The sequence below is a fragment of the Poecilia reticulata genome, linkage group LG6, assembly GCF_000633615.1.
Source record: "Poecilia reticulata strain Guanapo linkage group LG6, Guppy_female_1.0+MT, whole genome shotgun sequence".
Classification (NCBI taxonomy): Eukaryota; Metazoa; Chordata; class Actinopteri; order Cyprinodontiformes; family Poeciliidae; genus Poecilia; species Poecilia reticulata.
Window position 1 is genome coordinate 4,257,059 of NC_024336.1, and position 13,956 is coordinate 4,271,014.

Here is a 13,956-nt window from a genome sequence, read left to right on the forward strand (position 1 = left end):
TTTGCAAATAAATTCTTTAAAATTCAGACAAAATGATTTTCTCAAATTTTTTTTCACATTTTGTCTCTCATAGTTGAGGTCTACCTATGATGTCAATTACAGGCCTCTCTCATCTTTTTAAGTGGGAGAAGTTGCACAATTGGTGACTGACTAAATACTTATTTTCCCCACTGTATATACGTTGCCAATGGCAGCTGTACGCACTAACAGTAATCTGTCCAGTTATTTTGAATTGAAACGTGGTACGAGGCAGGGGTGCCCACTCTCTCCACTCTTATTTGCAATCGCGATTGAACCACTTGCAGTGGCTTTGTGGAATAACCCCGAAATTAAAGGTATCAATCAGTTTGGCACTGAACATAAAGTTTCCTTATACGCTGATGATACACTTCTTTATATTTCAGATCCCTTGTCTAGTATCCCTGAGTTACTTATTTTATTTCAGAGGTTTGGAAACATATCTGGCTATAAGGTTAACCTTCAAAAAAGTGAATTGATGCCTGTGACCCCAATAGAAGAGCATCATATRGGCCCAGTTCCTTTCAAAATCAGTTCTGTCAAATTTAAATACTTTGGTATTTGGTTTACTCACAGTCACAAAGATCTCTATACAGCAAACTGCCTCTCCTGGTGAACCTTTGGAAGGACATCGCTACATGGGCATCCCTGCCTCTATCCTGGGGGATAGAATCAACGTGATCAAAATGGCAATACTGCCCAAACTACTTTATTTATTTCAGAGCGTGCCAGTGTTCCTCACCAGGACTTTTTTTTTTTTTTTTTACCAATTTAAATAGAGAGTTGTTGTCATTTATTTGGAATAAAAAGCATCCACGGATAGGCAGTAAGATGCTACAGCTACCCCATGATCTTGGTGGTTTGTCACTCCCCAACTTCTTATATTACTTCTGGGCGGCTAACGTTAGAGCCTTACTGTACTGGTTGAGAGAAGACAATCCTGTTCCTACTTAGGTGACCTTAGAGAGGAATTTAATTACATCTAGCTCTCTCTCTGCTCCCAGTTACCGTTCAATCAACCAGTCTCAACTTATACTTCTAATCCGGTAGTAACTCACACAATAAAAATCTGGAATCAGTGCAGGAGGTTGTTAAAAATTACAGAATGATTATTTGTCTGCTCCAGTATCAAATAATCACATGTTTGCTCCCTCACTAATGGACTCTGCTTTCAATGCTTGGGGTTTAAAGGGAATAACTTCTCTAAATGATCTTAATAAGTTTGCCTCATTTGAACAGCTAACACAGAAATTTGACATCCACAAGTCACAGTTTTTCAGATATTTACAATTGAGACATTTTGTAATGTCGAACTCTGGATGTTTTCCTCTTCGTCCTCCAACTTCTCTTATAGATGAGATTCTGATGTGTAAGTCTGTAACAAAATGCTCTATTAGTAGAGTTTCTTTGCTCAGTTCATACAATGATGCCAATTTAGATTCTTTGAAGTGCAAGTGGGAGATGGACTTGGAGGAATCCATATCAGACACAGTTTGGCAACAAATTATTCAAAATATATATTCATCCTCAATATGTCTGAAACATGTTATAGTTCAATTCAGGGTAGTACATCGTTTACATTGGTCTAAGGACAGATTGTGCAAATTCAAAAGGGACTTGGATTCAACGTGTGATCGTTGTAAACAATCATCAGCCACACTTTTGCACACATTCTGGACTTGTCCAAAGATACACGGATACTGGCAAGGCATCTTTGATACCTTTTCAGGAATATTTGGACAAACTGTTCATCTGTCACCACTCACCTCTCTCTTTGGGGTGGCTCCAGCAGAGGCTTCCTTCAGCAAACATCAGAGGACTGTGTTAGCTTTCTGCTCTCTACTGGCTAGAAGACTCATTCTTCTTCGATGGAAGGATCCACATCCTCCAGTATAGGGACACTGGTTAAGAGAGGTTATGTCTTACATTCATTTGGAGAAGATCAGGTATACTGTTAGGGGATCTGTAAACAAATTCTTTGATATCTGGTAGCCATTTATATCTTGCGTAGAAAAAATTTCAGCAGATAAATCTGTGTATAGGTAAAATATTTGTCTCTTTCATTTACGCACAAACCTGTGCTTTGCATCGACTGATGTATGAATACAAGGTGGATACATATTGGGGTAGTAGATCCAGTATGGCAGGGGAATGGTGGGGTAGGAGGGATTTCTGTTGTGTGTGTCTTCGTCAGTGTTTTGTGGTTTATGTAAAAAAAAAAAAGTAAGAAGACTTTGATCAAAAAGAAATTAAAAATAAAAAGAATAGCTTCTCTGATAGGCTAACTCCTTTTAGCACAACATGAACAGAACAGTCTTTTCTAGTGTTTCATCAGATCGTTTTTTGAAGCAAAAATTAACCTCTCCGTACCCTCTTTGTAAAAAAAAAAAAAAAAGTTCTGGCTCTACATATAATAAAACCATTTTAACAGAAAGATGGTTCCACAGACATTTTACATTATATTTAATCGGAACAGGACAGAAGCAGTAGACCTGCATTTGTTTGTAGCTAAAAAAAATACATGGGTGTTGAGGAACAAGATGGGACTTCTGGTGTATTATTTATGCTCTAATTTTTTCCTGCAGTAATCACATTAGTGATATGTATATACATTTTTTTAATACTTTTTTTTAAAAAGAAGTCTGGTTATATATCTGCAGAACAACGGGGATGACAGAGTTTCTTGGCCTGAAACCTAACTGCTTGTGAATGTGACTGACAGCAGGGCTTCTCTGTCCGCTTATTCCTCCAGATGGAATCTCCCTTTTCCACCTGTGCTCCTCCTCCTGTTCACCTCCTCGGTCCTCCTGCTAATAGCAGCGACATCTCGTCCTCTTGTGAGCAAATCATGGTTCGCACGCGCTCCGTTGCAGTGAACACAGCAGAAGCATCTCTGGCCACTGAACCGGAATGTCTGGGGCCCTGTGAACCTGGCACCAGCGTTAACCTGGAAGGAATTGTGTGGCAGGAGACCGAAGATGGTGAGCAACCTAACACAAATTAAACAACTGACTCTGTCAATAGCTGTCTTTATGGAGAGTAATCATGTGGAGATGTTCATTAAATAACACAAAATGAAGAGCTAAACCATTTTTTGGTGTAGAAGTGCATCACCCAGCAGCACTTACACTGATGCACCTTTTTAAGTATGAAAATCAGATACAGGGTAGAAGGATAGATCATGAGATACTTAACTGTGGATAATATTGTAATTCCTGGATTTTCTGTTGGATTCACAACTAGTCCTTCTATGATAGATGTTTGGGTTGTGTTCTTTTAAAGAAATTAGAACAGGAAGGTCAGATCTATAATAAAACAAGAATTTGGTGGGTCTCTAGTTTCTGGAATAATACTCTACATAATAATTGTACTGTGAATATCTAAAGATGGCACTGTAGTTGTAAAGATATTACTGCAGAATTCTGAGAAAAGTTAAAATTCTGACTTTAATCTCTGAGATTAAAGTCAGAATTTTAACTTTTTCTCAGAATACTGTGATTAAAGTCAGAACTTTTTAAATTTTTTCCCCAGTGGCCCTATATGTTAGCTGAGTTCCTACACTTTGTCAACTCCTTTCATCTGTGAATTAGTCAAATATACAACAGGTGTCGCAGGTGCCACTGGATATGGTACCTGCCAAGGGCTGCCGCAACCTCATACTGGCACTTCTGGTGGCAGGTGTCATTAGGTATCATGGGTGCCACTGGCTTCAGCACCTGCTGAGGGCTGCCGTGACCTCATACTGGCACTTCTGGTCGTAGGTRTCATGGGTGCCACTGGCTTCGGCTCTATCTGTCACGGGTGCCACTGGTTTTGGCACTAGCTATTACGGGTGCCACTTGCTTTGGCATCTGCCAGGGGCTGCCACAGCACTTCCAGTGACAGCTGCCATGAGGCCCCAACATACTCGGGCGCACTTCAGTCTGCGGACGTCTGCCAGACATATCCATGCAATGATAGATTTTTATGACCATGTACTCAGTATCACAACTTAAATTACCCGGTGGAAACAGTGTTCGCATTGAACAGGTTTTCACGTGAAATCGGGCTGATAAGGTTGAGAATAGAGGTTAAAGTTCAATGTTTCAAAGTTGAGGTCAACATGACAAAAGTAACCATCCCAGCCAGCATATCTAGGTGGGCCCCATATGGGGAAAAGGAGGGCAGACTATATAGGTCCAATATGGGTTTGTCCGCTGTTTCCATGGTGGGCCCACATGGGTTTGCCCATGTAGGGCTACAGCCTACATGTGCGCAGCTACATATACCACAGCTTCTGTGTCAGATGTAATATGAGTGAATTCGTCATTTAAAAAAAACACCGGTGGATCTGGCACAAAGTATTGCATTTCCTCTTAAGTGTTGTGTTCATTCAAAAAAGCAAATATGCCCTGGTCTATTTTGGATACAGTCACAAATTTCAATTTAAAATATCTAATAAAGAGCCTCAGTGAAAACATGTTGACAGCTGCCATAAGGTGCCACTTGTGCCACGAGCTTCTGGGTAAGATGCCATAGGTGCCACAGGCTGCTGTGATCTCATTCCATCTGTTTAGGATAGAATGTAGCATATGAAAAACTTTCTTTCAAATAAATAGAAATAAAACATATCTTAATTAAAACATAATCCTCATACATATTTAAATATTCAGCTGGTGTTCCAACTTGGCAGAGAAAGATAGAACACCTGCACTGACTGCATGTCAGATGGGACCTCTTCTGCGACAGCTGATAATAGCTACCACTAGGTGCCACTACTCGGTGGCCAAAGTATGTCAGAGCTGACGATTCCAGAGTGACATTATGTTCAGCATGGTTCCATGACGGTGCAAAAGTTCCCAAGAAAGTAATAGACCAGGCATCCACTAGGGCTGTATAAATAAATCGATTTGGCGATATATATCGATATTTTCTGCCCTCGGAAAGTATCAATTTTTCATCCGCGAGTATCGATCCGTTAAACCATAGGGGTCCATAGCCTTATAGCTCTTTTTAACGTCTAGTTTGTTATGGCGTAGCAGCAAGAGTCCGCCTCCCTCAGTCTCACTGTCAACTTGAGCTTAAAGTGCACATTATAAACTACACACCAGTTTTTAAATTATGTTAATAGGCCAAGTATAACTGGAGTTATGCTAAAATTAGTAAACCATATTTTTCCGAATGTCAGACAAAAGCGCCGCCATTCCCCGGTTTTTCCGATTATATGAGAGGGAATGAGCTTCCAAACGTACGAAACGAAACATTAGATTCCTGTGTTTTTGGAAATGTGAAATCTTCAATAAATAACGACGGGCTGTATTTTGTTGCTGAGAAACGAAGTAAAGTTGCGCAAGTAACCGTGAAAGAGAAGCGGAACGGAGAAGCGGAAAGKAKTAGCGGCGCSAACSGAGCAGCTGCAAAAGCAGTGAGATYGCGAAATTAATGCAAATTTCGACTGGTAGCATTCACTTCGTAATTAGTTTTTGGCTTGGCTCTGTTCATGAGGATTTCCATGATAGCAATTGCTGATCGATCATTCTTATTAGCAACAGACAAAGAGTATCAGAGACTGAGAGTACTATGAGATCCTGGTAGTCTGAGAGGCAGCTACTCAGAGACCCAAGCAGGGGAATAGCGGCGCTGCGTAGCTGCAGGGAGTCGATCACTACGGGGTGAGACGGASCCACTACTTTAGCAGTTAGAAGAAAGCAGCTTACAGCCACGGCTAACTCCAGGAGCCAAGGTAGAAAAGCCTTTTCCCCTATAGTCCAAAAGACTGCATTTCTCATTTGCATATTGAGAGTCTACAGAGGCTGATAATCTCCCCACTCTGCTCCTGGATTACCGTTTAAACTTTTGAGTTTTATGTCAAATCCACATGAATTAAATGACAGAAACKAATTCTCTCACTGCATCTTTGATTCATTTTGTCCAGCTGCAGACTGTTGGACTGTCCAATCAGAGTCAGGAATTGTGTAGTTGGTGCTTTTAATCAGTTTTCAGTTAACTAAATTCAAGTCTATGGAACAAAATGTCACTAAAATCACTCTGTCCCTCTAAAATCTTTCAAAAAATCGTAAAAATGCACTGAATTGTAGCGAATTGTATCGATCAACAAATATCGTGATACATATCGTATTGTGACCAGAATATCGTATATCGTAGCATATCGTGAAATTATTGCATAACTACACCCCTAGCATCCACTATAACTTTCAGAGTTTTTTTAAGTTAATGCAAATTTCTTTGGAAACGTGTTATAATTTTCCAAAAATGCCTGTTAAACAGTTTTAAATTGAGAGTTATTACTTGTTGTTATTTAATATATTTGATATCTGCTATTTTTCATTAATTAGGAAGTTTATTCCAGATTTTGCTGCATAAATGAAGGTTTCTTCTCCCTGTTTGTTTCTGGTTCTGGACATTGTCATGAAAATTTTAAAGATGAAACAATGAATAAAATCAGAACAACAAAATGCATTTCAATAGCATTTTCAAGTCAAACCACCTTCAAATTTTTTACATTGAAGTCAAAACACAAGGCATGTACACCTCAAAAGCGTTGACAATATGTGTATCCTAAACGGCATTAAGAACAAGGGTATTACATATTTTGGGAAACAAAAATTACGTTGGGTTATACTTAAGAAGCAAATGCTTTTATAAATGAAAATTGTCAAGTTTGCATATTATTTTCTTTGGCAAATATGTTTAAACATTTTTTAAAGTTTATGTCGCAAAGTATATGCATAGGAATTTATTTCTCAATTTTTATTGACAAATAAAAACATATCTATTATGTATGTAAATACCTTAAATAGCAATAACCTACATTTTAAGTTTTCAATGACAAAGAAAGAAAATCTTTGTGTATAATAAAACCCCTCCCTGAAATCATTTGAAGTCTTACGTAAAATGTATGTTTAGTCAACGTGTGAATTTACTACATCAGAATCAAATAAAATATTATTCCTCCATGACGATTAAATTAAATCAATTAAATTCCGTCAAAAATATTAAAGGTGTTAAATTGATAATTAAACAATACAATTACCATTGAATTTTTTTTTTTTTTATAAACGGGCAATATAGATAACACGTATTACAAAAACTGGCATTGCCATCCTCCATAACAGCGGCAGCAGTTGTGACAGCTCTGAAACACTCTGGACACCTAAAGGCAGATCTAGGGGAAGCTAGACTCAGCTGTTTCGAAAGTTCCAAACCCAATGGCACCTGTGACACCTGTTGTGTATTCGAATAATTCTAAGACGAAAGGAGTCTTCTGGATTATTCAGATGAACTTTAGTGAATAAATAGGATGTATGAATCATACACGATGATCTACGACAGAGTGTAGGAACTCAGTTAACATAGCTCTTTCTGCGAAAAAAAACATACAAAATTCTTTCTTCTTCGTCTGATTTCAAGTTATTTTTCTACTAGTTCTAAAGCGTCATGAGATATGTAGTCCATTCTGTTAAAGGTCCACAAATAGTCCATTTTGAACCAGATACTATCAAATGCTAACTAAATCTATGAAATAACTGCAACTCAAATACTTATTGAATTATAATAGCCCAAATAATAATTMTGATTAAACCCAAAACAAATTCTCAACAACACCTAGTACCAAAGCCAGTGGCACCCATGACACCTAATGGGACGTGTCACCGGAAGTGCCAGTATGAGGGCGCGGCAGACCTTGGCAAGTGCCGAAGTAAGCCAAAGTCAGTGGCACCCGTGACATCTAATGGCAGGTGTCACCGGAAGTGCCAGTATGATGTTGCGGCAGGCCTTGGCAGGTGCCAAAGTCAGCCGAAGTCAGTGGCACCCGTGACACCTAATGGAACCTGCCACCAGAAGTGCCACGGTAGCTGCCGGTGTCACGATTTGAGCTCGGGCCTGCTGAGCCATGTACCGCCACGATGATTTCTGCCACTCGTTTGTTGAGACCGGGATGATATGAAATTTATTGTGCGGTTCGTCCATAAAGCTACACTTACACTGTAACCGTCAACTACTCAGCCACCCGCCGTTTTCAGTCTGTATAAATACTCCTGCAGCGCTCTTCCCGCCGTTCGCTTTGAACCAGCAGCTCCAGGAGGAGAAAGGCTGCCGTATTCCAGGCATCGCGCCATTCATTTTAAGGATGTTTATTGGTCCCCCAAAAACGATGAAAAGCTGGGCATTATCATCACTCAATAAAATCCCCACGGGCCAAACTTGAAAATGGGACGTTATGCTTCTAACACTTGGCTTTCGTCAACAACTCAGAGACGGAAGTCAGAGCTCCACGCAACGCAAATGAAGTTCTGGCCGTAACATGGTGCACCAATAATAAAACATCAATTAACGAAGCTTCGAGGCAGGTAAATTGTCCTCGAGAAATTTTAAGAATTGAGGTACTCGAAGCAGCAAAAACCTGATCGGAGCATCCCTAGCCATTACCTTTATATTACTTGAAAATGGTCACAAAACAAGAATATTATTGATTATCGCAGTAATTTCTGGGACAATATATGGTCCTGCAAAATTTCTGACAGGCTGAATGAATTTCCCTTCGAGGACCTAGTAAAGTGAAGTGAACTGAATCGTGCTGTGATAGCAGCCTGAACAGGTGATGTGGTATGACAGAACCAGTCAATGATGTTGAATGCTCACTATTTTTTGCACTTTGGTGCAGTTAATAGCTGTTTTCAAAGTGTTTTATAAATCAATTGATATATTGTCAAAAGTATTGCATATTGGAGTGCTCCTTTAAGCACTCTTCAGATGGGCTATTGCCATCTGAAGAAATGCACTGCTTCCGTGTCGTCCCAACCAAAAACAACCAATCAGAACCAGGAGGAAGGTTTGGCGGTGTCTGTCAATCTCATGTCCTTGCTGCTCTGTGTTACTGGTAGAGAAACAACTTGGAGAGTGAGGGGTGGAGGAAGAAGTGGGTAGCTGCAGCACCACACAATTGGGTGGAATGCTAAGACCTGCCTCCTGGCCCTGATTGGTTGTTTTCTAGGTAGCACTGGGAGAAGGTAGAGAAGCTTGTTTTTTATTTTTATAGCTTATTTGTCTCATACAAAATTGTCACAACATAGTGACAGTTTCAACAAATACGTAAAAAAATATATTTTTTATAAAAGATACATACTTAATTGTCTTCCTCATTTTAAACAATTAAAACAAGTCATAGCACTAGTCTTTAAACTGTATGCATTAATTCCATTGTGATAGTTTAGTTACTGTGTTCTCCTTTATACAGGGATGCTAGTGGTTAATGTCACCTGGAGGAACAAGACATATGTTGGGACCCTTTTGGACTGCACAAGACACGACTGGGCCCCGCCGAGGTATGTAAACACATTCCAGTTACAGTTCACTGGTTAGCAGCTTACTGAATTAGGAGATGCATGTTGCCTGATCAATTTAGAAAACTAACAGTTTCTGACTACCCAAATCTTCTAGGGATAGGATCAATTTTGGGCTCATTAAGTTTTCATTTAATCAGAAAGTAAAGAAGAAAGTATTTCCTAGATCACATCGTCAAAATTACATAGTGTATAACACATGGTGTACACACACCCTTAAAACGTGTTACATTTACTAAAAAATGTAGGCTGGCCAAAAATACTCTGATCACAGGTCTTAGATTTTGTTGTGGCAGTACTGTTTAATCTCTTACCTTATATTAATTTTTTTTTTGGTTCTTGCTGGACTTTTCTGTCACACAAAAATTTGAATAATGCTCAGACATCATTGTTTTTTGAGTTGGTGAAACCTGAAGGAATCCTGATAACGGCTTTTTATTGACTTTACATTAAACTGCAAATGAGAGAGGTTTAGATGGGAGTATAGACTGAACTTTATAAAGTACAGAGAAGGTTGACCACACATGATAGTAAAAGCATTTAGACTCCATTTTCTGTTTGCCTACAGGTTTTGTGAGTCCCCCACCAGTGACATGGAGATGCGAAGTGGCCGTGGGCGGGGTAAAAGGATGCGACCCAGCACCAACACGCCTTTGAATGACAACAGCAACTCATCAGACAGTAAAGGCAGTGGGAGCAAGACTCGTGGAGCTGCTGCAACCAGCAAAGGGCGCCGGGGTGTGGTGGTGGGTTGTGGTGAAGATGCAAAGGCCAGCCCCTCCTCTGCCAAGAGGAAAACTAAACCTGTGTCTGACATGGAACCTACCTCCAGCTCTGAGGACTCTAAAGCCTCAAAGCGCATGAGAACCAACTCTTCTGGTGTGGGGACCCTTGTACCTGTTGGGAAAACAGAAGCTCTGGCCCCCCCACAACTGGAGCGGACTTGTCCTTCTCCTATACTTATCGACTGCCCCCATCCCAACTGCAACAAGAAATACAAACACATTAACGGGCTGAAGTACCACCAGGCTCGCGCCCATAATGACCATGATGTACGACTAGACCAGGATGGGGACAGTGAGTATGGGGATGACTCTGTCGTCCAGCATGACTCAGCTTCCTGTAATGGTGCTGCGTTCTCTCCTGCCCGCTCTAATACTCCCAAAGGACGGGGCTTTGATGTCCCTTCTCCCTCGTCAGGAAAGCAGACATTGAAGGGAAAAAAGAAGGCAGGGGATGGGGAGCCTGAGGCCACCGACGGTGGTGAGGAGGGAGGATGTTTAACCGATGAGGCCAGCAATGATGGAGTGGATGACAGGAAGGCCAGAAGAATGTCAGTCAACAGCAAACCTGATAAATCAAGTCAGAAAAGTGCGAAGATGGGCCGACCATTGCCCCTTGGGGTTGCGTCATCATACTCTCCCCAGGCACAGTCTCCTGCATTGAGCTCAGTGGTACAGTCTGTACCCAGCAGCCCCCAGCTGAAAAACAGCCAAACTAAACCCTATTCACACTCGGACCCTTCCTGCAGCCCCACCCTTGGGAAAGACAAGAAAAAGAAAGACAAGAAGAAGAGGGACAGTTGGAAGGAGGAGGATAGTCCTGTAGCAATGAACAAGATAGGTCGGCTGGAGGAGGGAAAAAGTCCATACTCTGAGACAACAGATAGTTTGCTAAATGGCTGCTTGGAAGCTCACCAGAGCCGTTTGGCAAGCATCAAAGCTGAGGCTGATAAGGTCTACAGTTTCTCCGACAATGCTCCAAGTCCGTCCATTGGCGTCGCAAGCAGGATAGAGGCTGGCTTAGCAACACCATTGCACCAGAACCAGAACGGTGCTGACAATGTGTCTGTGAAGACCAGCAGCCCCGCTTACTCTGACATCTCTGATGCAGGCGAAGATGGAGAAGGGAAGGCAGAGGGTGTGAAGGTCAAATCAGATCCTGATCAGGGACCGCGTGAAGGTGCCAAGAAAACACTGTTCCCTTCTCAGGCTCCCAGTAAGGAGTCGCCATACTACCCCAACTATGACTCCTACTACTCGCCAAGTTACCCAAACCCCAGCCCAGGAGCAGTACCAGGAGCAACTGCTCAAATGGAGGCAACACAGGTGAAGGTGAAGAAGGAAGAAGACTTGGAGGTGGTAGAGGAGGGCAAACTTAAGGTGGAGCCTCCAGAGGAGAGGAAGGCAGAACTGGGTCCTCAGCAGCCATCAGTCATCCAACCGCGCTCCAATATGTACTCCCAACCTCTGTATTACAACCAGTACTATGTGGCCCCCTACTCCTATGCCTCTGATCCTGCCTATCATAACCACCTGCTGGCCTCTAACCCTGCTTACCGTCAGCAATACGAGGAGAGGCAGCAGCAATCTGACAAGAAGCTGGAAAGCAAAGACCGTGACTCTTTTGGTAAAGATGAGTGGAAGCAGAAGACCTCAGGTCCCCCTTCAGTCTCTGGTGCCCCCGGCCTCACAGACCTGGGGTCTAAAGGATTGATCACCCCGGCCAAGTCTAAAGATCCTGCAGCAGCTTCAGAACAGGCCAAGTCTGTCATTATGGCTAAAGGAGAGGAGATGAAAATCCCCAGCACCCAGGTTGAAGGGCTCAAGATGAAACTTCATGAAACGAGTCACCATGGGAAAGAAGAGGCCAAACCAGGGATAGAACTAGGCAGATCAACAGGTGTGGACTCCACCATGTGGTACAGACAGGTAATGCATTTCTGCACGTTTATGTTCTGAGCTTTATAAGAAGGTTTCAGGAAATACTGTATAAATTAGGCTGCAGTACTAGTTTATATAATGCAATGTAACAATTATATAATTTAATTTTAATAATTGCAGGTTTCCTTAATGCTGGGGGAAACTGTTTCATTCTAATCGTTTGGCAACTTTGAAATTGACATTACTGATGGTTCTTCACTGGATGCATGACCACAGTCAGAGTATTAAGTTAATGTTATTTTTAAGAACATCCCATWTGTCAGAACAGGTCATGTCTTGAAGTTAATTATAGATTCACAAGGAGCTTAAAGAGCTCCGGCCGGGGGCCGGAATTCCGGCTTTTGACCAAACGGTCCGCCTCAACCAAACTAGATAAATAGACAAAGATGTTTGCCAATCAGAATTCTAGCTCCCGTGTTCTTGACCAATGACTGTAAAACGGTTTGTAGAAAAGAAACGGCAATTAAATCAAATGGTTCGGCGATTAAATCAAATGCGATATGAAAGAAGATGGAGTTTGTCTCACCCGGTAAAGAAACACGTTTACTTGAGAAAGAAATTGAAAACAAGTGGCGCTGGGCATGGCTAGAGGAAAGAGGACAGGAAGTTGGCGGAAATTTTTCCAAAAGGGTCGCTGGGATTCCTTTGGGGGGCGTTTGGTCGAAGGTGAACTTTACACCTTACAATCACAACAATACCAGTTTAGACTTTGAGCAACTTGCTAAAACTGTATTTCGTAACATTAAATCATGCCTGGCTGCAACGGTATCGATGGCAGCTCTCCTTCTATCCAGTGTTTGTAGCTTCTTGGCGCAGCTCAGCTCCTGCTAGTAGTAGCTTGACCGCATCAGGTCAGCGTTACACTGGCTGATGACATTGCTGAGATTCACTTTGTCTGGTGTGTGATTTTCTAATATTTTATGTTTTATTGAGGATTTTTGTACATATGTTTTGGCAGTTCTGTGATCATGTCAAAGCAGCAACTTATATCCGTTTGAAAGCTGCCCGCTTCCACGGAAGGACAACAGAAAATCGCTCTTATAAACATGTCATTGCTAAAATCACGATACCCTCACTTTGTATCCCTCTGAAAACTGAACCCATTTAAGTAAAGAAATCATGGGTGATACCACGATAGAGAGCGTTCATTTTATAGCGTTAACACCGGTGCTGTAAGTGGTCCGGTATGAAATGGGTGTGATAGAACAATGGTACCACAACACTTTTAAATTTCAATAATCAAAATACCACAATTGTTTCTGTTGTTTTAAAAGGTTTATGTCAGTCTGCCTTTTCCCCATCGATACGTTTCCCGACCGCCCTAAACCAGGGGTTAAAAAAAAACAAAAACGACACGCACATTGCGCAAAACTCTGAAACAGGAGAAGCGGGACATAAAATGGAGCGACGAACTAGATGTGAATTATGGCATAAAAACAGAGAATCCGACGCTGAACAGTGAAAAATCAACACATGATGTGAAACATATGATGATTAGGCGGCGCAGCAGGTGATAAGTGAAGATTACTGATAGTCAATAAACGATAAAGTAAATCTAGCAACAGGAAAGAAACTAAAGTGGACATAGCAATAAACCAAGAGAAGATAATACTAATCAAAGGAAACTAATTGGAAATGAATGAAGAACAAAATGCAAGAATAAACTAAGAAACTAAAGTAAATACAGAGGAATAAACTGGTATGGCAAGACATTTCGAGCAATAATAAATACAGAGGACTGTATGGCAAGAATAAACAGACACTATTTCCAGCTAAAAGGTAAAATAATATTTTTGAAGTGCCATGGGTTTGTTGAGACCACATCTAGTACTGAAAATAAATATATCTTACAGACCATAACAGTAAATAAC

General features: G+C 41.2%; 1 protein-coding gene and 1 long non-coding RNA gene across 3 annotated transcripts in view; one reads left to right on the forward strand and one right to left on the reverse strand.

The window, feature by feature from the left end:
• Positions 1-13,956, forward strand: part of znf609a (zinc finger protein 609a) — a 44,700-nt gene that overhangs the window by 18,008 nt on the left and 12,736 nt on the right. For both annotated transcript variants that reach the window (XM_008410896.2, XM_008410898.2), the window contains exons 4-6: positions 2,771-2,999; positions 9,257-9,344; positions 9,931-12,073. In XM_008410896.2, the coding sequence (XP_008409118.1) occupies positions 2,771-2,999; positions 9,257-9,344; positions 9,931-12,073 (2,460 nt within the window). The remainder of the gene's footprint in view (positions 1-2,770; positions 3,000-9,256; positions 9,345-9,930; positions 12,074-13,956) is intronic.
• On the reverse strand, positions 372-2,202 carry LOC108166370 (uncharacterized). Its single transcript, XR_001776707.1, has 3 exons — positions 1,785-2,202; positions 1,307-1,393; positions 372-677 (listed from the first exon to the last, which is right to left on the reverse strand). It is a non-coding gene; the product is annotated as an uncharacterized LOC108166370 (long non-coding RNA).